Source organism: Saccostrea cucullata, unplaced genomic scaffold (assembly GCF_032062105.1).
Source record: "Saccostrea cucullata isolate Sc308-1 unplaced genomic scaffold, CSIRO_AGI_Scuc_v1 ctg1443, whole genome shotgun sequence".
Taxonomy (NCBI): Eukaryota; Metazoa; Mollusca; class Bivalvia; order Ostreida; family Ostreidae; genus Saccostrea; species Saccostrea cuccullata.
The window spans coordinates 153,111-175,501 of record NW_026930741.1 but is presented as its reverse complement, the minus strand read 5'-3'; the positions used below and the strand labels follow the sequence as shown (position 1 = coordinate 175,501).

The window sequence follows — 22,391 nt, the reverse complement described above, 5'->3', positions numbered from 1 at the left end:
TTATTAAGAATTTTTTCACTTAACCGATCATGACTTAAGTGACGTCTTCGATGCAAACTATTATATGATTTTTTTTTATACTGGATCGACTAAGACTTTTATCACCTAACCAATCATGACTTAAAACACACACATGGCTTGAACGGTCGACAGGAGATGGTTACTCCTTCTTTGACAACTTAAGTTTATCCCACCTCTGATTTTCACGGTAGAATTGTCTGTTGCAATTGGCTCCATTCATAATTTTTATTGCTGTTGGTTATCTTTCACATACGAACTATACATAAAACAAAAAATACAGTAACTCTAATAAATGTATTTTATTTTATTCAAACACAAGATAACATATACATTGATAAGGCTAAAATGTAAAAGCAAGCAAGGAATTTTAAACGAATGCATCAATGGTACACATCAAATAATTTCTACTCGAGAGCATGAGTGCCATAGTAAATGGAAAACAGTCCTGTACAAAACTCGGCTTTAATCGACAGAAAAATGGCCAGAATTTTTTCGTTCTTGGGTAGATCCAACTTTAGTTTACTCTCCTTGGTTCTCTTTGACTGCAGCAAATCACTGAAATATTTCTGCGATCCAACATTAACTTCAAATGTCAAATTAAGTTCGGAATGTGTTCTGAAAACACCAGTCCATTCAATCATGACATAGTTTTCTTGCATAGAAACATTTGGACGGTTACCTAAATAATCGAAAATCCTTTGATAAGAAAATTAACAAAAGATATAGCAATTATAAGTCAAATTTCATTTTTTGTGTACATATATAATTTTAGTTTTTAATATATACTTCCTGGGACGTGACTTTCAAAGAAAAAACTATTTGATTAGCTTATGAAAATAAAAAATATTGGTTCATTGAATTATTTTATATTACTATAAAATCAATCTTACCTGTTAAGATTGGAGCCCTAGTCTCCACCAGAAACGTTTGCTGAACTACCTCTGATCCGTTTTGGAAGGAGTTGAATGCTTTAACCTCAGCCTTGTATCTGTGTCCGTCCTCCAGCTGCATTCCGTCAATATTTATATAATCAAGTTCATTTAATGCTTTCCAAGGGCTCAAAGCTTTATGCTCAGATGATACTCTAAAGTCAAACTTTTTCAGAGAAATGAAATCGAAAAACCCTTTCCAATGCAGCAAAAGTGCGTTTTTGTCTGACACGACCGGAATGTCTTCAGCGCATTTTTCGATTATTCTGATGGATGCTCTGTTAGAATCTGGAGGTGCCAGAGCAACTACGATTGGATCAAATACCATCTGTTTAACTAAACCTATGGTATTACTGCATTTTACTTTCCCAAAAACATTCATGCCATGGAAGATCTTGAAGTCCATCGAAATAAATTCTTCTTTCAAAATATCTGCAGGACTCCAAGGCTGTATGTTTTCTGAAGCTGGACTCGAACCTAAATGAAAAAGTCTGAGATATATTTACACATTTCAAAACTGAAGATTTGTATGGAAGTTTTGTTTTATTTATAAATAAACGGATAGGTAACAGTACATGAATATGATTGAACCCTCTTTATCTTATTGCTTCATGTTAGAATGACAATTTTTCCATATTAATTAGAAAGAATAATCAAGATATATTTTTGAATAAAGTATCTTCTAAAAATTATAAGAAAATACTTTTCTGACATTAAGAAAATAGAATAAAGGTCTAAAAATTGAGTTTGTGTATTCTATCTTCAACAAATGGTATTAATCATACTAGTACTAGTCAACTTTCGAAAAAATATCAAAAGCCAGAGATATACTCTTTTTTAAAATTGAAATTAAATAATAATAAATATGCAAATGGAGTTTTTCATAAGTTTATGTTGTCCATAAATGCAAGGAAAGTGTAATCGATCCTAAATTCAATGACATTTAATAAATTACCGTATATTTCAATTCATTTTTGCTTAATTTCAAGCGAAGATTATTTTTTTGAGAAAGAAGTTAAACATCAGTGCATGAACGGTCTTAAAGAATAAGTAAATGAAGACCTATTCCTTAAAGAGCATCACTATTACCGATTGCAAAATAGCAGCTTTTTACTCCACTTTCTTCGTCCGTCACCTGAAAGGTTCCTTTGTACTTCGTAAAAGTAGAATTTTCCCCATAAACAATCTCCAAATTCGAACCAAAAAGGTCCAGTACAGGAGGTGTGTCGTCAATAACTAGTGATTTTGAAGAAAACAATCGACTTACACCAGCACCATTGGAAACTTTAGCTGAGGCATAAACTGTGGTATTGTGGGGAATCGTAACATAAAGAAACTTATAATGCTGATCCATTAGAAAATCAGAAATTATTTGCTTTCCAAAAGCAGTTGTTCCAATTGAAACTTTTATACTTTTTATGCCACTTTCCGGGTCATAAACATGTGTGCTCACTTTCAACAAAGAGGGATGAATTTCTTGTAATTCGACTGCATTCAGTCCACTATCGACATTCAGGTCACACTCAGAAACATTAATTTCAAAATTGTTAAGCATGTCAACATCATTTGAGATCACCTTGTAATGTTCTCTTCGAGATTCTGATGAAATCAATCGATATTCAGAGAGCATATCAACACCATTAGTTGAATCAAAGGACAGAATTTCAGTTTTATTGTTGATGACGAAAATTAACTCTTTTAGTTGTCTCTCTTTGACTTTAAAAGTAAACGTGTAGACCATATTAGGTTCTACGTTGAATGTGAACTCAGCAAAATCAGGCAGAACAGCAAAGTTCACGTTCTTCGTTGTTTTGTGTTCACATGAAAACCCCAGAGGTGGCGTGGAATCTATCAAGATGGGACGGCTAGAAATAAATTGACTAAACAGTCCTGCACCATCCGAAGCGCGAACATCAATTACGTAACTCTCCCCCTGTTTTAAATCAATATTATTTATAAAAAGAGATGTTTTATAGGTAGTGTTACCGATATCTTGACTCGTGTTAAGAAAACTGTTTTTGTTTCTGACTCGAAACTGAAAGTGAGATATATGAGAACTGTCATCTTTAAAGCCATGCCAAGATGCAGAAAGAGATGTGGTAGAAGTTGAGTATCGTATGTCTCTGTATTTGTTGGTATTATAGACTTTTCCAGCAATGGGTGGTGTGTTGTCAATTTTAAATGGTGTTGATTCAGCTGTCATGGTCATCCCCACTTCATCTTCGGCTGTAATAGAAAATACATACTCGATTCCCGCTGTCATGTTTGTTGTTGTTAAACACAGTTCTTCTAGTTTTCCCATCCATTTTCGTCGTATGATATCATCAGCTGGAAAAATGGAATGTACATTCAAATCTTTTAGTTGACCTCTGTATGTAGAATAACTTTAAATGAGTCAAACTTTTATTTCTATAGGTTATAAAAATACGACGAGTAATATCAGATATTAATATTGTCACAGACTTATAATGGTGATCATAATAATGAACAAACCTTTGGACTGACTCCCAAGCATCAAATAATAGCCCTTTATATCTCCTTTTCCATCAGAAAACACGGTATTCCATTCAACGCAGACTTGATCATTTATGTCTGTGATGAAGCGAACATTGTTTTGTTTTGCGTGATTTTTTAAGTACGTTTTGATATACTTCCCCATCCTAACAATTGGCCCTAGGGTATCAATAGTAAATGCTTTTGAAAATCTGATAAAATAATCTTCTGATGAAATCCAGATTCTGATGTACACAACATATGACGCTCCATTTTCAAGTTCTTTGTGTCCAGGTAAACATTCCGTATCACTCATTCTCATGCCTATGTCTCGCCAGGGATATTCTTTCTCATCATAAAACCCAATACCAGGATCCTCACCTTCTAGCGCCACAGACCATTCAAATCTTAAAACGGTATCGGCTACGGATAAATTCAACTTTTCAAAATCTACACTCACACAGGAACTCGAAGGTAGAATTTTCCCATCCTGAAATGCATTGCGTATAATGATATTACTGTCTTGAATGCCTACACTGGCTGGTGTAGATTTACAGTGTTTCATTTCTGATGCTGACGTGGTACATTTCTTTCCCACTACTGAGCAGGTGCAGTCGTTATTACAGTAATGCACGGAACACGAATGACGTTGTATGTAAAATTGACCATTCATGGATGAGTTGTCGGTAACCCTCGCTTTTACTGTTACTTTCGAAAAAAAACTTGTCAATCCTGCTCCATTTTTAGCCCAAATTGTGAGAATTACGTCGTCGTTTAAGCTCCAAAGGGTCCTATTAACTGGAACATGAATGCTTGTACTATTGCCCAAACATTTAATTGGTCCTTGAGATAAATTTGATCCGCTGTATGTCTTGTCGACAGTGATATAATAGTTTGAAATATCACTTTCTTCATCAGAAAACCCATACCAATTTATATAAAACCAGTAATTTTCTTTCATGAGTCTCCAGTTAATCGGATAAGAAAATCCTCCTTGATTTGGTCTTGAAGAATCTATGATAAGTGGTCGCGTAGATGCTGTGGTACACAGTTTTGCTATGTTACAAGCAGTAACGATTCCAATAACCGAGTCGCCATTTCGAAGTTTCTTTCCTTCTGAAATCGTTATAATCGTATCATCAATGTTCCCTCGGACTGCTTGGTCAAACAAGTCTTCGCCATTCCTTGTGTCCTTAATAATGATGTGAATCTCAATGATAGCTGATTCATTTTCTTCGAATTTCCATCTCATTTTTAATATTGAATTGTCATACTGGTATCTTGAGGCCCCCTCAAGAGAGTCGAGGGATAAAAAGATAGGTGTATCGGTTAACACAGGTGCAGTGTCGTCAACCTTAAACATTTTGGAGGTTGAACTGGAATATAGTCCTACATTATTGTAAGCAAAAACTGTGGCAAATAAAGAAACATTCTGAGCCAACCGCAGACCAGATTTATATATTTTATTGGCAAGTAAAACATTTTCCTTCTCTCGGACGTCACAGCCATATTTGCTACGCCCAAGACACCATTCAAAGTAATGAATATCTGTTTCTGGATCTTCAAATCCGATCCATTGTATGGTGATTGATCTCCTGAAAATGGTATGCAAAATTTGATTTTTCTGTATAGAATTGCAGAGGGGTACAAAAGATATGTGATGTCAAATTTTTTCTATAACACAAAATAAAATTTAAAATCATATGAAATTAAAAATTCTTAACATTACACTATAATTGATATTGATATTTTTCTAATTAAATATATGTATTTAGAGGTATTTGTTAAGATCATAAAATGTCATTGTGTTTTTTTACACATACTTATCCGGTATAAAGGAGTCATGATATGAGTGACCAATACTAATGACTCCAGGGATCGGTGGTGTTTTGTCGAGAGTAATGCCATCTGAATGCGCTATTGAACATAATCGCACTCCATTGCAGGATTCCACAAATACAAAATACTTTCTTCCTACTTCAAACTCTTCTTCCCATGTAAAATCTGAAAGAAAGGCACAATCTCATAAATAAGAAATTATATAATTGTTGACGTGATTACATGCATTTTCCAAATAAATATATAATCCACCAATAATTGTTTACTTGTTTTCATTCCAACATAAGTCATTCCAAATACGTCTGTTGTTGTTTTAGTTGTTCCTAATCCTACCCTGTAAAACGCTACATCAGAGTGTGGATCAGAAAAGTAGTCCCATGAGGTAGATATACTCCTAGTGTTTGTTTGGTAGTCCGTATCTCTTCCCTGGAAATAGTTGGTATGTATTTATTGGATACATCTCAAGGAATATGATACTATTTGCATTGTTGTTCATGAATATTAATGTTTATGATATTCAACTCACAATTTCTTCTCCATCAAATACAGATCCAATTGTTGGAGGAGAGTTGTCCATGAAAATCGTGTTCGATTCTACTTCTGTTGTCAGTCCTGCTCTATTTGTTACCTACAATAGCAAAATTAACATATATGACAACGTATAAAACATCATAAGAAAATGAAGGTTGAAGAGTTACATTAAGATGACGTGTGTAGGCCTTACGTACTGAAATAATCGCTTTATATATGTAACCATCTGTCACATTTTCGTTGAATTTTATGTGGGAATATCCATCCTTTACGATGAAATCTGAAGTGTAGTTTTTGTTCACTCCGTCAACACGGATAGTGATTCGATCTATTCCACTTTCAGGGTCCTCAAAGTTTTCAATCAAGACAGGCAGGGTATTTCTACTGATTTTCACCTCACTGTCCTTGTAACCAATAATAAATCTTCCAGGAATAGGGGGAGATAAGTCTACCGTGAAGACAGCCGATGACGAAAGCGACTCTAGACCCGAGCGGTCAATTGCTATAAATAGAAGTATTCAAAGCCTATATAAAGTAGTCCAACTACCTGAAAGATGCAATGGCAGACATTTTAATTCTTTGTAAGCTTAGAAGCTTTTCTATATGGTCAAACCTTTTACTGAGACGAAGTATGAAGATCCATGTGTAAGAGTAAAATTCCGGATAGTAACTTTGCTTTCTTCGTACGAGGACGTAAATGGCAAGACATCATCCAAGCCCGGTACAGTACCTAGAACCAAATACAAATATCTGAGGTACAGATTAATTCATATGACCATAAATATAATCAATCTCATATGTATTCTACTATCTAAAATTGCTCACCGACACAGTATTGAAACTCTAGTAAGGGAACAAATAAAGTCGGTATATTCCATTCAACATCTAGCTCAGACACATCTGACGTATAACCGTTAACTAAATTTTTGATATTGATATCCACAGCAGAAGGAGGAGAATCGTTGATTTTCAATCCCTCACTACAGATCTCTATTTTCTCATCAATATCGTTATCTGTATCCTCTGCATTAGCATCAATTCTACTTGAGCGAGTGCATACGAAGATTTCGTCTCCATGCGTAAGGTGCAAACCGTGAAAAGTGATAAATCCATCGTTAGCATGGATGAACTCTAAGCAGCTTTTCTCCGAATGACATTTCTCCTCGCTTGCAGGAATAAAGTTTTTAGTCATTAGATATACATCAAAATCATACCCTTGGTTTCCTACTATTATTCCAGCTACTTTTGTTTCACTTGTTGTGAATTGAAGGCGAGCTTTTTCAAATAAAAGAACATTTGCCCCAATATTTCGGCTATGTGACATTGTTTTCATCTTTTGTAAATCTGGATTTTTCTCATCAATTAGGTAAATGTTCACACCATTAGTACCATAAGAAAATGTGTTCTGAATAAGAACACAATGGACGGGCGATAGCAATGTATTGTGAGTATCTTCAATGCATGCGAATCTAGGATGTTTTGAATATATCTCTTCTCTGGAAAGGACTAAGGATGACTGCAAGAAGAAAAGAAAACAGCAATTTATAATGACTGTAGATGAAAAGTGATATTCTTTAAATTTCTTTAAAATTTGTTTTTACCTCCATAGAATTTTCTTTTGAGAAAAAATACCACTTGGTCGTCCTTCTTTTTCCATGAATATCCTCCGAAAGCATCCATCTTATAAGACCATCTTCTGGGGGTATTTCTTTCAGGTGTGACTTTAATGTCTACTATATAGGCTTCATCTTTGCTATGCATTGTTGCAATAATATTCATTTTGGATTGCGTTGAAACAAATCTGACAGGCGACCCAAGGACTGGTTCTGAACAATAAACTGAAAAACAAGATTTGACTATTCCACAGTATGTATCGTCTATATTCAAAGTAAGATTTACAAATGTTAATCTTCTCCTTCTAGACATCTCTGATTTCACTATTTCCGTCCCATGTTTTGCTATCTTCGCGATAGATATTTCAAAATGTGTTGGGTAGTCATCTTTCAACATTTTATACATCCAGTTCAGAGACAGCGTATTTTTGGTACTAAATGTCTTTCTATTATAATGGCACTTCTTCAGAACGATTACTTTGTCCGACAAGTTAAACCTTTCAAATGTTATACTTCCATGAGCATCTGGGTTCATTAGTTCAAATGTTGATGCATCAAATAGATGACCCTTTCCTCTTTCGATAAAACCCTTTGAATACACAGGCGTATATAATTTATCTGTAATATTGATATTTTGGATGAACAAAGTATATGTTTCTAAAACTGTCAAGTTCTTATAAAAATATACAGCATGTGTTTTGTTTCGGTTAATATAAGATGGATATACAATATCTTGGTCAGAGCAGCCCAGTCCATTAAAGATCTGCAGTCTTTTATCAACAGCTTCGATGTCGACTAGAGTCACGCCATCGGACACTGCGTACGATGACCCACCGGAACAGCTAGCACGTATGACAGAGTAATACCTTGTGTTGGATGCAAGCGACATGTTTCTAAAGCAGTATCGATTTCCAGCCACTATTATAAAGGCAACTACGTCTGTTGAATTTGGAGTTGAACCAAGTCCTGCATGTATGGATACATTCTGATTATGTGCAAAGCCATTCCACGATAGACATATGGTCGAATTGTTTATCTGAAAATCAGCATCTCTATCGGATGAATCTGCATCAGGATCAACGTCTATGACTATACCATCACCGGGTGGAACCTTGGAAGGAAGATGAAAACTTTTGGATCGTTTTCTTGAGGATAATCCCACTCTATTGTAGATTATCAACTCCACGAAGAAATCGTTGTCCTGCTTATTGTAATGAATCTTCTTCAAGGGATACTTCGTACATCCTACCACATTGGAAAATGGACAGTCGTCCTCAAGATAATGGGTATGGTAGTACTGTACAAGAGGCGTTGCAAACATGTCGAGTGTTCCTAGAATATGAAATACGGATATATAACCTTAACAAATATTAATTTATAACTTTAAAATAATATTTATTTTTATTAAAGTACTGACTAGTTCATAAAATGTCATTTTGAAAGGATATTTCAACTGGATAAAATGACCTCGAATCGTGATAAAATGTTTTCTGTCAAGGTTGCTAAGTAATTCACTCAAATTTAAAACACAAATAAGGTAAAGAAATGCATATGATGTTTATAATTTTAAAAAATATCAACACCTTAGCTCGAAACGTACCTATCCGAAAAAATATTTCTTCGATGACGTTTCCTTGCTCTGGTTCGATAAAGGTTTCATTTTCCCATCCAATGAACAAGTACGGAGCCTCAGTATAAACGAGAATATCCCCGTTGAATGTAGGTGGACTTGAATCGACTAACATAGGTCCGACCGTTAAAATCTTTTCTTCACCAGACTTGAAAATTGTCTTCAGAAAGACGTAATGCCGTTCTTGACTTCCGACACCGTCTCTGCCAAACTGGTACTGCGTCTGTGAGATAGTTGAAGTGTAAGGTTTGAGATCTGGATGTGACATTGAAGATGGGTGATTTCCAATGCCTATTTCAAATTCTCTTACTGCATGTCGGTCCTTGACACCCCATGCTAATTTCCAGAATTCTGATGAGATAAATATTATATTATCTTTATACGGTTTCACTCGTGAACATATTCCCTGCGCGTAGGTTGAATCATTATATATTTGTGTTGCTTCTTCGGGCAAATTTTGAAGAAAGTCCGGAAAGGACAGGTTTTGGCATATGCTAAAGCAATTTGAAACTGATCGCAACTTTATGCGTTTCATCTTTGTAGTGATCAAAAAAGGTACATCATTAATACATGCAACCCCTTCGTCAACGTTAAAGCTTTTTGATGTGATATTATCAATCACTTCAAAAGCCTCGGCATAGTGTATCCCATCAGAACAACTTGCTTTTGAAGGTTCTAAGGCATTATTAAATGCAATGACAGTAAAAATAAAATGACCTTTCCCGGGAAGATTAAATGATTGATATGTCGTTCTTGTTATCTTCCTTTCTATCACAGAAGTTACACTTGAAATATTACTCATTAGATCTAATACATCGGGTATGCATTGTTTTCCAAGAAATATTTCGTAATGGGATATTCCGCTTTCGTGGTCTATAAACCCGTTCCAATTCACAGTTATTTTTTCAGTGGCAGTAAAATCGAGATCTTGGCTTCCAGGGATTCCTTCCTTTACAGAACCATTGACAGGAGGAGATTCGTCTACAAGAACATCGAGATGCTGCAAGGAACGCAGACCGGCGTTGTTCGTCACCAAAACTGTGAAATAATACTCTCTATTGTGCTGTGCCTCTGTAATAATTTTCGATAGGTCTAGGGTATAGTTGTAAAGTTCACAGCTTCCATGCTTTGGACAATAACAATTCTCGATTTTGTTACAACTTATCTGAAAAATGAATGCATAAGTATTCCCAACATGAAATTCTTTTTAAAATTACCTGATGGAAAACTAAAACTGAATTAATTTATTTTTAAATTTCATCAATTATGATCTTATTTAAATGATTATTCCTGAACAAAATTAAAGATGTTTACATTTCTTGAAAGAACGTTTACACCAAATGATCCATTTCCCAGATCCGAAGCTCCATCATTTGAACCCAAGTACCATTGAATAGATTTTATTCCACTTTCCGAATCAAAAGCTTCAAATTTCAGTTTCATCTTTGAGAGTTCTTTTGAATTATGAACGTAGACATCACCATGGGAATTTCTTCTCAACCAGATATTTTCAATATCAGGAACAGACGTATCAATCAGAATCAGCACAGAGTCTGTTATGGTATTGTTCATTATGTCCAGTGAATGGATACTAAACTTTACTTCATCTCCATCGCTAATACTAACGTTGGAACATATAAATTGATTCAGCTGACTGACTGTTTTTCTTTCTGTTGATAAATTATTTATACTGTATGAATACTCAAATTTTACTATTCCGTGCACGTTTAATGTACCGTTAATAGGAAGGGGACCTGTAAGCTGCTCAAAAACACCTGTGAACGCACTTGACGGCTTTATTGGTAGCAGAAGATTGTTAGTCCTATGATGTGTATTATAAAATCTGTCCGTCCAGTCTATGCAGATAGCTTTCTTTTCGGTTTGCCAGTACTTGCCATTTACATCATGTGCTGAGGTCACCAATAATGGTTTGTTTTCATTGATCTGTATTTTTGATGTGTTATCAAACAGAACAAATCGTCTGGCAGATCTCACATTACCGCCTGCACCAGCTTTATCAACAACCTCTAGGTGTATTTCATAAAGACCTGTTTGATTTAGCATAACCTCCTGGCATGAACTCGTTTTTGATGTATTCTTCCAGATAGCTGTTGTGTCTGGTTTCAATACGCCCTTCGTATGGGGAACCATATAGATGCTGACATCAAACATCTTTATACCAGAAGAATTGTAGTCTCTATTTTCAATCTTCTGGGGATCAAACCACCCGGAGAGTGAAATGTTAAGCATGTTGTTCTTTGTTATTCTGTCTTGTATCTGAATCGGCTCGTTGTAACACGTTCTGGTGTTGTAGCAATGATCTGGCGGCAGAGAATCGTACCAAAAGCACACATCTCTCTGGGTTTTTGTTTCACCGTTGAAGATTTGTTCAGAAATGACGTGAGAGGAAGAACGTTTGTCAATCGTTCTGAAAAATCCGGTCGCCGTTGCTTTGAATCTGAGGCAAATTCTGTCAATGTAAATAGTAACTGATTAAAATATTTTTAGAGGAAAGAGACTCGAGTTTTCATCATTTTCTAAGCGGTCATACCATTCGCTTTTGTGATAAATTTCATGAAAATAAATGTTTGATCTGTGGCGGGTTGCTCTCTGTTATTGTTCCAATCTGGTTTTAATTTTTCTACAGGTCAGTTGCCTTTTTTTCAACCTGCCAACTACCTGTCAAAAAGTATTTTCAACAAAATGGAATTGAAATAAAAATTAACACATTAGATGGCTCTGGTTGACCAAACTGGTGGATTAAATTTTTTATTATAATATAAAGAGGAATCTCCAAGGCCAGTCGTATATTATTATACAAAAATTTCCATGTAAAAAAAGGTCTGTTTGATTCTGGAAACCTGTGTCTTTAAAGAAAATTTGAAGCTTTTATATTTTACTCACGCATCCCCATCAATTAGTTTTAAGTGTCCACCTAGATTCATTAATTTGCTTTGATGATCCAGACTTTTCAAATGAGAGGTGTTGACGTTGTCAAACAAAGACATTTGAATCTGATGTTCCATTCCTGAAAAATGTTATGTTTCAATAAATTTTATCGTTAAAAATATATAGTTTTAACATTTCTTAAAACACCAATAAAACACTCCTGGATATTTAAAAAAATATATAATGGTAGATCATTTAAAAATATTTAAAACAGAGTACTTGTATTTAAATAATTATAAGAAAGAACCTCACAGTATGAATAGAAGAGAAATTATAACTGTTCGCTTAGAACTAAAGTTAAAATTTCTTCCAACCAAAGACGATTAACTTTGTAAAGACAATTAATAAAAATAGATAGATATAAATTGGGAAGAATGTCCATTTAAATATTTATTCCAATAATAAGAAATATAACTCTTGCCATTAAATTTTTTGTGTATGGTGACCAATTCTCCACCAGATATTCCGTAATTCCAGCTTCCATGTTGTAGAAAGTCAGTTCTTGGTGAGGTTACCTTGATAGAGAATGATTCCTCGCTTGTGAAATTGGCCTGCAGAGGAACTTTGTTTATAAAGCCATCTTTCTGATTGTCACATGACGTTGATTTTCCTTCAGTGTCGGACATAACAATTTCACCTCCAGTAAAAATAAGGCTAGACCTACATGTTAAAATCTCAGGCTTCTTCTCCACTACAATATAGACATTTCATAAATCTAAAGGAATTTGAAAATAATCTGCCCTAATGCACAAAGTTACGTGAACCATTTTATTTATACACTTATATATTTTTTTTTTAGAAATTTCATTAACATACACTGGCAATAGGCGACACTTCCACGTGAGTTTTTCACAGTATGGAAACCAGCATCGCAGTGACAGTCTGTGCCTAACTGACTTGTGGAACAAGTCCCGGGCCAACATTCTCGGTTTTCTACCATTGAGCACATAGCTGTAAGAATTTACACATTATAATAAATACCTTGATGTCAGATGTTTCAAATACATTAAACGTGGTTTATATTCAATTTCTAATTCGTTTATTTAATGCCTATAAAAGAATAATCTTTGAATATATGAATTTATTGCGATATTTATTTTTACCGATTTTAATCTAATGATATTATGATAAAAGACTTTTTCAACAATGTTAATTACTCATTTTAAATCAATATATAGGCTAAACCTGCGCAGATCCTTTTGTTTTTTATAGGTTTCCAGATTATATTTTCATCCACACATTTGGTACAGATGCCCTCAGTGTCACTTAAACACGTAAAGCTGTTATCTTGGCAATTAGGTATTCTGCAGGTAGCTGTAAGTATATAATATACCTTTTTGGCAACATTGTTTTTGAATTCTGTATCAAATTAGATTTACTAAAGATAACGATTCTTTGTATTTACTTCACATTTTAAAGGTAATGTTAAAGGGAATTTCTTACGTGCGCATTCTTGACCTTCGGGGTGATAACCAGGGTTACATAGACGACAGCTTTGATTGGATGCAGTTGTACAGGTGACCTGCCTACATTTTTGTATTGATTTGCAACCTTTAAAACAAATACTGTTTTTTTTTTATCTTTGACTTTGAAGCTTAAAAAGAAATTTTCTTTTAGTTCAAGAACACTGCTGAATTATTATTGATTACTTACTCAAAACATACACGGTAAAGCAGCACTGTTTGGATGTATTGCCAGACTTATCTTTGGCTATATAACATACCGAATGAGAACCCAGTTCTACAAAGTCTCCAGATGTTATACCAGATGTCCTTACCATTCTGTAAAATTTATACTATTTCAAAAAATTATGTTAAAATATACCATAAACAAATAAAATAGATATACTTGTAATTACCATTAAAATTACAACTATACTATTTATTTTACATTGATCAGTATTTAATTTTTGAGTCTTTAGTTATTAAAAGCTTGATAGATATATTGGGCTTTCTATTTATGTGACCAGTCAACAATTTCTAAAGAATTTTCAAGGTTTCTGTTTATCGAAGATAAATAATGTTAACATGCAAAATAATTATGAAAAAATGCTACATGATTATGTAAGCATGCAGCTTATTTATGTCAACATGCAAAATAATTATTTTGACATAAAATTGACCAATCAACTTTAATTTGAATGTTTGCATTCTAACGCCATTATATGATATTATACTTTCATGTAAATTAGTTGAATCTGATTGGTCGAGAAATATTTTTTAAAAAACACTATTACCCGCTGAATAAAGAAGCCACGTCCTCCAGCGTAGCAAAAGTCAATATTGCTTGACGACGGGTGGTACTCAAAAAAAAAAAAAAAAAAAACAGCGATTGCGCAGAATTTATGCGCGCACGGTTCACTGTTATATGCATTTGTAAAAAAGATTCAGTATAATATAATAAATATAGCATGTAGTTGAGTGTAACATTGAAAATTTTCACCCCTCGAATAACATTGTCAACCTTGGCTGCGCCTCGGTTGACAATGGTTTTTTGGGGGTGAAAATTTTCAGTGTTACACTCAGCTACATGTAATATTTATATAATATCATAGGCAAGATGCAAAAGTAATATTTTGTTATTATGCGACTCATTACTATTAATATGCAAGGTAATTGTGTTAACATGCAACAAATTTATGTCAACATACAACTTATTTATGTTAACATGCATAATAATTATGCTAACATGCAAGTTAATTATGTCAACATGCAAGAAATGTATGTTGATAAGAAATTATTATCTTGCATGTTGACAAGAATAAGTCGCATGTTAACATAGTTGTCTTGCATTAATTTTAACATAAAAAGGTCTTCATGTCAACATAATAAGGTTTCTTTGTGCAATCCAGATGTCAGATACTCGCCTTTTTGTTCTGTCTATAATGCATGTTTTCATTAGTTTATTAATTATGAAATTTTGAAGTGATTTTTTTTACTAAAAAATCGTATTTTAGCATTATTTAGAGATTTGAAATATAAACAAAAACAAAACCCAATTCAGTTTGTGCTATGAAAGCCTGATCATAAAAAAAATCATTATATTTAAAAAAAATGTAAGTAAAATCTAAAAAAGAAAACAAAAGATACAAAGTAAACTTTATTGGAATACAAGACCCACTTAGTGTTTGAAAAGGAATACTTTTTATTTCTCATTGAACAATAATATGTTTTACGGTGTGACCGTTGGGGCGAGCGCAGTTGTACCATCAAAAACACTTGAGATCAGCCACTTCGAACGTCAAGCCGCACGAGACTTTTCGACTAGCTGTGACGTCATACGACGTCACAAAGCTCGTCGGAGCTTACGGAGACAGCCGAGCGTCTGTTTGAAACTATAGAACTAGTGCAATTTTTGTCGAAAAACATTGCAGAGTTATTTTTTGTTTCTTTGAAAGATTTCTACAAACTGAAAGCCTGATATATGCTTTACGTTATTATTTATTTATTTATTCGGCAATATTCGCGCAAAGGACATTGGGTAGTACAGGAATTCTGGGAATGTTGCACAGAGAAATTTGGCTGACGTATGTACAGATTTCAATCCGAATTTCCTCTGTTCTTACACGTTAGTCTATTGAGCTCGCTTCGCGAGCGTCGCTTCGCGACGCTCGCTGCGCTCGCTATTATTTATTACAAACTGCTGAGCATGCTATTAAAAATGCCCATATATGACTGAAAGTTATGCTTATCATTTGCTGTAGGCAGTAGCAATGATGATCTTTATATTTTTGTATATGAATTAAAGGATCACTTCATTTTAAATAGGGATCTGACCTATAGGACCGGGCTTGGTTTTATTCTCTACAAAAAGCTTGTCGATTTCATTTCCGTTCTGATTAATGACATTAGGCTGAATACATATTACAATTTGTTTTCCCTAAATCTTTATTTCAGTGAGTAGAGATAGGAGGAACCCTTTCATTGATTTTCTGAGTTTGTTATATCCAAATGTAATAATTAATATTTTTCTTTACTTCTCATTGTGCATAATGGTAACGTCTACTGTCTCTGAAATTCTATTCTTTATGTCTAGGCTATTTATCCGTGGATATAATAAAACATGCCATTAATGTGTGCAAATTATACAGGCCTAAATGAAATCCAAAGAAATCAGTTACTGATATATGTAGCCAAAGACAAAATGATTAAATTCTAAGGAATATAAACTAATGAAATTCATTGCAGCTCAATGCTGCCAAGAATACCTGTATCGAGTAACACAAAGTGTGCTATTCGTGTCCTCGGAGAAAGTGCGCTTATATTGTTCCGCCTGACTGACAACTTTACATTGGATTGTTACGATCTGATCTCTATTAAAGTATAAGTAATGGTTATAGGAGTTTTATGAAGAGACTTACTTTTACAATCGACGACTGACTTTTACAATTTATACATAGACCAACTCCCATTACTTAAAATGTAAAAGTCAGCTGTCGAATGTAAAAGTAAGTCTCTTCATAAAACTCCATAAGCCTCAAACTGTCCATTATGTCAGGTATTAGACGATCCTCGGCGCTAACGCGCCTCGGGTCGTCTAATATCTGACATAATGGTCAGTTTGAGGCTTATAACTTACTTAAAACATTTCACCATTGTCGAACACTTCCATTGTTAACTTATTGGACAGTCACAGGTAAGGTCTCGATCTGCTTGGATGACTACCTGGCACTGTTCATCAAGTTAGGCCAAAGAAAACGCAGTTTTGGTTTTTCTTCTGTCTTTATCAATAGTAGGAATCATCGAAAGGTGTTTTATATCGATGAATATGAAAATTAACTTTGTTTAGTCTTATTTATCCGCATTGCGACATTTTTTATATATACTACGCATGCGTAAAAGTCAGTTCTACTAAATTCTTTACAATTTATTCATTTTACAACGCAATGGCCACGGATGAAGACGTACATTTTAATTTTGAAAAAAAAGACCTTCAGAATCGGGTGTTTTGACGATGCCATTCATTGATTACACCAAGATGCCTGAGTTCAGGTCTTTACTGTGAAATCCGGATATACATTCTTATGTTTCGGAATTTGCAAGAAACAATTCCCGTTAAAAGGTAATTTTTGTAAAGCAATAGGATTTGAAGGATTTTACTCAGACGACTGTTTATTAAAGCATTTTCTATGAAATTGGGAGATTATTCCTGATGTATTTTTTAAAAATGCAATTCTCTTTTGTGAGCAGGCTTCCAACTCGGAAGGATTTTACACCAGCCACTCCTTAAAACGACAGATACTCGATTAAACGACGTAGGACTAGTTGGACAAATGGTCAGAAATCACCGGACGAAATTACAGATTCCGTTGGAATTTCGTGAGCTAAATTTTGTGCTAAATGCGGAAAAATGGATATTTCAATAAAAAAAAAAAAGCCCCAGGTTGTGTGCAGGAAAACACTCCAAAATTTTCCCGGCCTACACCTTCGGAGAATGACGGAAAAGGAAGCTGAAGTTGAGCATGCTCAACGACGCTAAATTGGTTGCACCCAAAATTAGAGTTATCCTTCTTATAATACGCAAATGTTGTGCTCGAAATAAACTGGCTTATCCATATGAGATAAACCTAAATATTTCAATAAACAAAAAGCCCAAGGTTGTGTGCAAGAAAACACATGCTTCTCATTCATCTTTTGTGTCCATTGGATTCTATATATGTTCCGTGGATCAATCATTGTGAAATGAATGTATTAAATAGCATTGTTATACCCTTATAAATATCATTCTATATATTTATTACTTATAAAAAGTCCAACAAAAGAACTGTTAATTACATCGGTCTAACAATTTCACTATTGACCGGTCTTACATAAGAATTGTTAGACCGCAACGTCACTCGTCTGTTACGTCACACTTAATCATCGTTCAATATCTGCGACGTGAAAATAGCCGAAGTTAAGAGCTACAAGAGTTGTTGCTAACAGCACGGTAAGGAAGAAGGGAAAAGTATGTTTTGTGATAAATAATTTTTGTGATACAACAGATATATAATTGATTTTGTTCTTTCTCGGCTTGATGTTATATATTTACTGAAGAAGCCATAATTTTCCATATAAAATAATTGATAATATAGCGTGTATTGATTAAATTGATCAATCGTAAGTGAGCAGTGAAGGGTATAACAAAACAGTTATAGACTGGAATTCGGGCAACATATGATTTGTTGGACCTGAAGGTGAAAATGTTGCCCTTGGCCTGCGGCCTCGGGCAACATTTTCACCTTCAGGTCCAACAAATCATATGTTGCCCTCATACCCAGTCAATAACTGTATAATGAACGGTGAATTCAGGAAATTTATAATCGGAGCCACGGATGCGTTTACAATAATGAATCTGAGACATTCAATTCACTGGATTATTTGTGCCATTTTCAATAGGATTTTTTGTGAGATATTATACAATTATGGACTGTTTAGAAGGGAGACATCACCAGTTATCAGGTCTGAGTAGGGTTGTCACCCGAGGGCGCTTGCGCCCGAGGGTGGCAACCCTACTCAGACCTGAAGATTGGTGATGTCTCCCTTCTAAACAGTCCCTGATAATTTTATTATGCTGAAGGAACTTAATTATCAATTAGATGGAGTAGAAAATATTAATCAAACCTCTTGTTTTCTTCTACTCTGCGATTCCATCCTTTCAAAATATGTCAACAGACAACTTTGACGTCATCGTTAGAATTTATTGTTTACCGATCCCGCATATTTAGCCATTGTACTTATAAATAGGAGTTATCTCGCTTAAACCACTGTAGTCTTTATCAAAGGGCGACAACACAGTTGTAACCGTGCATGCTCGCTTACGCTATTTCATTGTCATCTGAAGGGAGATAACAGTTGTCACCCTGCGCGTGAGGGAGACATCACGAGTTGTCTCCCTGCACGTGACCTGCTCTAAACCAATCAGATTGACTGTATAATTCTGAAGGATAATAATAACATTTAACGCTACTAATTTCCTACATTGTTCATATTAAATTGTTTGATTTGTCATTGTCTTTTACGTGGTGCTTACTTATTTGCCTCGCCCTTTGTTCTCATTTTAACGTTACCTGTACCTGTCCAATAAGTTGAATCTTATTTGACACCTACAGGTAACTTATTGGACTGGGTGCAGGACAATAACAAATTTATTGAACCAGGTTTAACAAAAGATGACGTCACAAAAATGTTTTAAGTCACATTATCCAACGATGGGGTATACGATGAGAAACCGATGCGCTTTTTGATGAAAATGGCGTGGTTGCCGGCCGGGCAACCACGGTAGGAAATAATTCGTAGTTAAAATTCAGCGATGTCTCCAACGATGCCTTACATCGCTCCTCATCGGCAACCCATCATTAACACATCTTTCAAGGATCGGCCGATGTATGGCCGAGGATCGTCCAATATCCGTTTAATCTGAGGTTATCGGGGAGTTTAGTGGTGGACAACAGACATCGGCCGATCATCAGTCGATATTCTACCAAACATTGGCCCGTAGTCGACCGATGTACGAACGATGTTCACCAATGTATGAGCGATGCAATATACATGGATAGATAATTGAAAGAAAATACATAAGTCTATAAAAAAAATAAAAATAGTCTTTGAAAAGGCGAAAAATAAAAACTTTAAAAGTGTGGTACCAGGTGGATTCGAACCCCGACTGTAAAAAGAAAGTTTCCACGTTGTAAAAATCAGCGCACATATCAACTGAGCTTGTCTGACTTTAATAATAAGAGGTATAAATTTGAAGCAGATGATCAAAATCAGGTTTCCTTATTTTTTGTGGGTTTTTTGTGAATTTGACCCTAGGGCAGGAGTGCCCCTAAAAAATTCCTATCTTAAATTATTCTTTATATCCCAACCTATCAAAATATCACAGTTTTATTTAGGGGCAGGCCTGCGCTGAAGGACTTCTAGGCCAAAATACACGCAAAAATTAACGCTTTAACGGACAAAATAGTGTTTTGGCCAACTTTGGAGGTTTATTGTAAAGTTGTTAATAATAAATATTAGGTATAAAATACAAATTTGAAAAATTTAGACATATATATACGGTAGAAAACAACAAACGAAGATTCATTTTTAAATGTCACTTTTTCCGGTAAATTGTTCTCTCCTATAGGTCAATTCTTTTGTCATAGCGAATTACTCCTTAATCTTTCTGTTACAATCACCTAATTTCTTTATACTGTGGAATCATTTTAAATCGTGGGGGTCAATGTTTGTGGGTAAGCAAAATATTGTTGGTTCGTGGGGCATAATTTCGTGGGTAACTCATACATACTTAATATTCAATAAATATATACCGTAAATCTGGAAATTTTTGCGTCGTTTTATTTTGCAAATTCGGGTCAAAATACTGTTGATTAATATTTACGTTTCAAAATTTTGCGAATGACCATTGCTTTGTTTACGTTTAGTTATTGGTAATTTATTTTTAAGAAAATATTTTTGCGAATGCAATGAACCCGCAAATTTGCTAAATATTTATCTACAGCAAAAATTTCCAGATTTACGGTATGTCAACACAAATTTTTATATTCTTGGGGATGTAGATTCCAGGATAAGGTTGAACCTCAAAATCCACGAACATCGATTCCCCACGAGCATTGATGATTTCTCAGTATTTACAGTCAAACTTGTCAACCAGTTGCCGCATGGCTTTGTAAACTATATAAATTTAAAACATTGTTGTGACGTAAGGCTCTTGTTCTTGCATGCTAAAAGTTTAATAAAAACAGTCGTTCTTTAATAATAATTCATACCAGTCCAATAATATATTATCGACCAGCAGTGATAACAAAATCAGACAGATAATAAGACAAGATGTCGAGTGAAATCAAGGTTTAATTTGTGCAGAATTAAAAAAAATAAAAATTAAAAGTAAAGGGAAAACATATTAATTAAATTTTAAAAGTTGCTACAAAACAGCAAATCCATTAAGAAAATCGAGTTGTAACCTTCCTCAACAGATACACATGACACTTTTTTTAAATTGATTTTGATAAAGTTCTGTAAAAAAGGTGAATTTTAAATTGCGAAAAATGTAAATTTCACAAAGTAGGAGTACAAACGTACGTAATGCCATCGTGGGAGCCACCATCGGTTGCTGTCGGAAGGTTGTACCACACCTGTGCTCTTCCAGTGTAGCCAGCATAGACATATTTATTCGAAGGACAACTTATATCTGGCGGCGTGTGATCACCATCATCTATAACAATGTAGTTTTATGTTATGATATAATATATCATTGGTTGATGGTTCTTTCTATCATTGATAAACGACTGTTTCAAATAAATATGGAACGCCGTAACTGCCTTATGTGGAGAACTTTCGTTATATGCTTGTACTTTGTCATTATACGTTGGTACTTTGTCATTATATGATGGTATTTGTCATTATATAATGGTACTTTGTCATTATATACTGGTATTTATAATTATATCATGGTATTTTGTCATTACATGTATATGCTACTACTTTGTCATTATATGCTACTACTTTGTCATTATATGCTGGTACTTTGTCATTTTATGATGATACTTCAACATTATATGAAGATAGTTTTTGTAATCACATTGAAAAGCATCCTCGAGGAACTGATGGGTCCACAGGTGATTGATAGATTTGTAGAAGAGAGAATAGATGTTGATAATATTTTAAGCTTGTAAGAGCGATCAACAACTGCAGCAGTTCTGGAATTACTACTATTGGCGATCGAATCCGTCTCCGAGAATTGGTCAAATGCAAGACCAGGAGAAGTTCAAATACCAGTGGCGAATTTAAGGGCAAGCGGTAAATCTAGTTTTCCCGAGTTCCAACGGTCCCGGATTTAGGATTTTTAGCGATTTCTTTTTATTGGTGCACAGAATTTATTCATAATTTTACATAACATTTTCTAGGTTTAAATGAATTCACAGATGTAGAAAAACTTTAGGAGATATTTGTATTTATTACTGAATCAGCAGTATGAGTATCACTTGCCAAAGAGCTGTAAATCTAGTACTCTAATATTAAAAACCAAAAACAGACACCGATGTTTTCGTAGAATCGCGATTAAAAACAACAAAATGAAGTATATACGAGGGGTTATCAAAAAGTTCGTGGACTAGCGTCATAAAATTAAAACAGCTTTAGGCACATTATAATTTTAAAATATTTAGTTAACATCATCTTTTATATCTATAGAATAAACCATGAATCATAAATTATAATTTTTAATAAATAAGTAAAGTTTTTGAAAGCAATGGTATGTCCAGGCGGCGCAACCTCGTACACGACACTTTTGCGATCTATGTGTAACTAAGAAAAATCTTTTGATATGATCATTTGACATCCAAAATTCCCGTTAATATAGGTTTGTGTCGGGATACATTTGTTCCATAAAATATAAAATTTTCAC

The 22,391-nt window shown here is 34.4% G+C and overlaps 1 protein-coding gene across 1 annotated transcript in view; it reads right to left on the bottom strand.

Moving 5' to 3' along the window:
- Positions 1 to 321: 321 nt before the first annotated feature.
- LOC134229901 (uncharacterized) overlaps positions 322 to 22,391 on the bottom strand; it is a 33,235-nt gene continuing 11,165 nt past the window's right edge. Inside the window, 21 exon segments of the mRNA XM_062711684.1 lie at positions 322 to 700; positions 912 to 1,427; positions 2,040 to 3,278; positions 3,444 to 5,038; positions 5,267 to 5,447; positions 5,549 to 5,708; positions 5,809 to 5,910; positions 6,011 to 6,315; positions 6,427 to 6,543; positions 6,639 to 7,329; positions 7,415 to 7,522; positions 7,524 to 8,758; positions 9,027 to 10,221; positions 10,371 to 11,526; positions 11,961 to 12,084; positions 12,427 to 12,696; positions 12,822 to 12,956; positions 13,191 to 13,319; positions 13,449 to 13,556; positions 13,659 to 13,786; positions 21,068 to 21,200. Coding sequence (XP_062567668.1) covers positions 426 to 700; positions 912 to 1,427; positions 2,040 to 3,278; positions 3,444 to 5,038; positions 5,267 to 5,447; positions 5,549 to 5,708; positions 5,809 to 5,910; positions 6,011 to 6,315; positions 6,427 to 6,543; positions 6,639 to 7,329; positions 7,415 to 7,522; positions 7,524 to 8,758; positions 9,027 to 10,221; positions 10,371 to 11,526; positions 11,961 to 12,084; positions 12,427 to 12,696; positions 12,822 to 12,956; positions 13,191 to 13,319; positions 13,449 to 13,556; positions 13,659 to 13,786; positions 21,068 to 21,200 — 9,902 coding nt within the window. The 3' untranslated portion in view covers positions 322 to 425.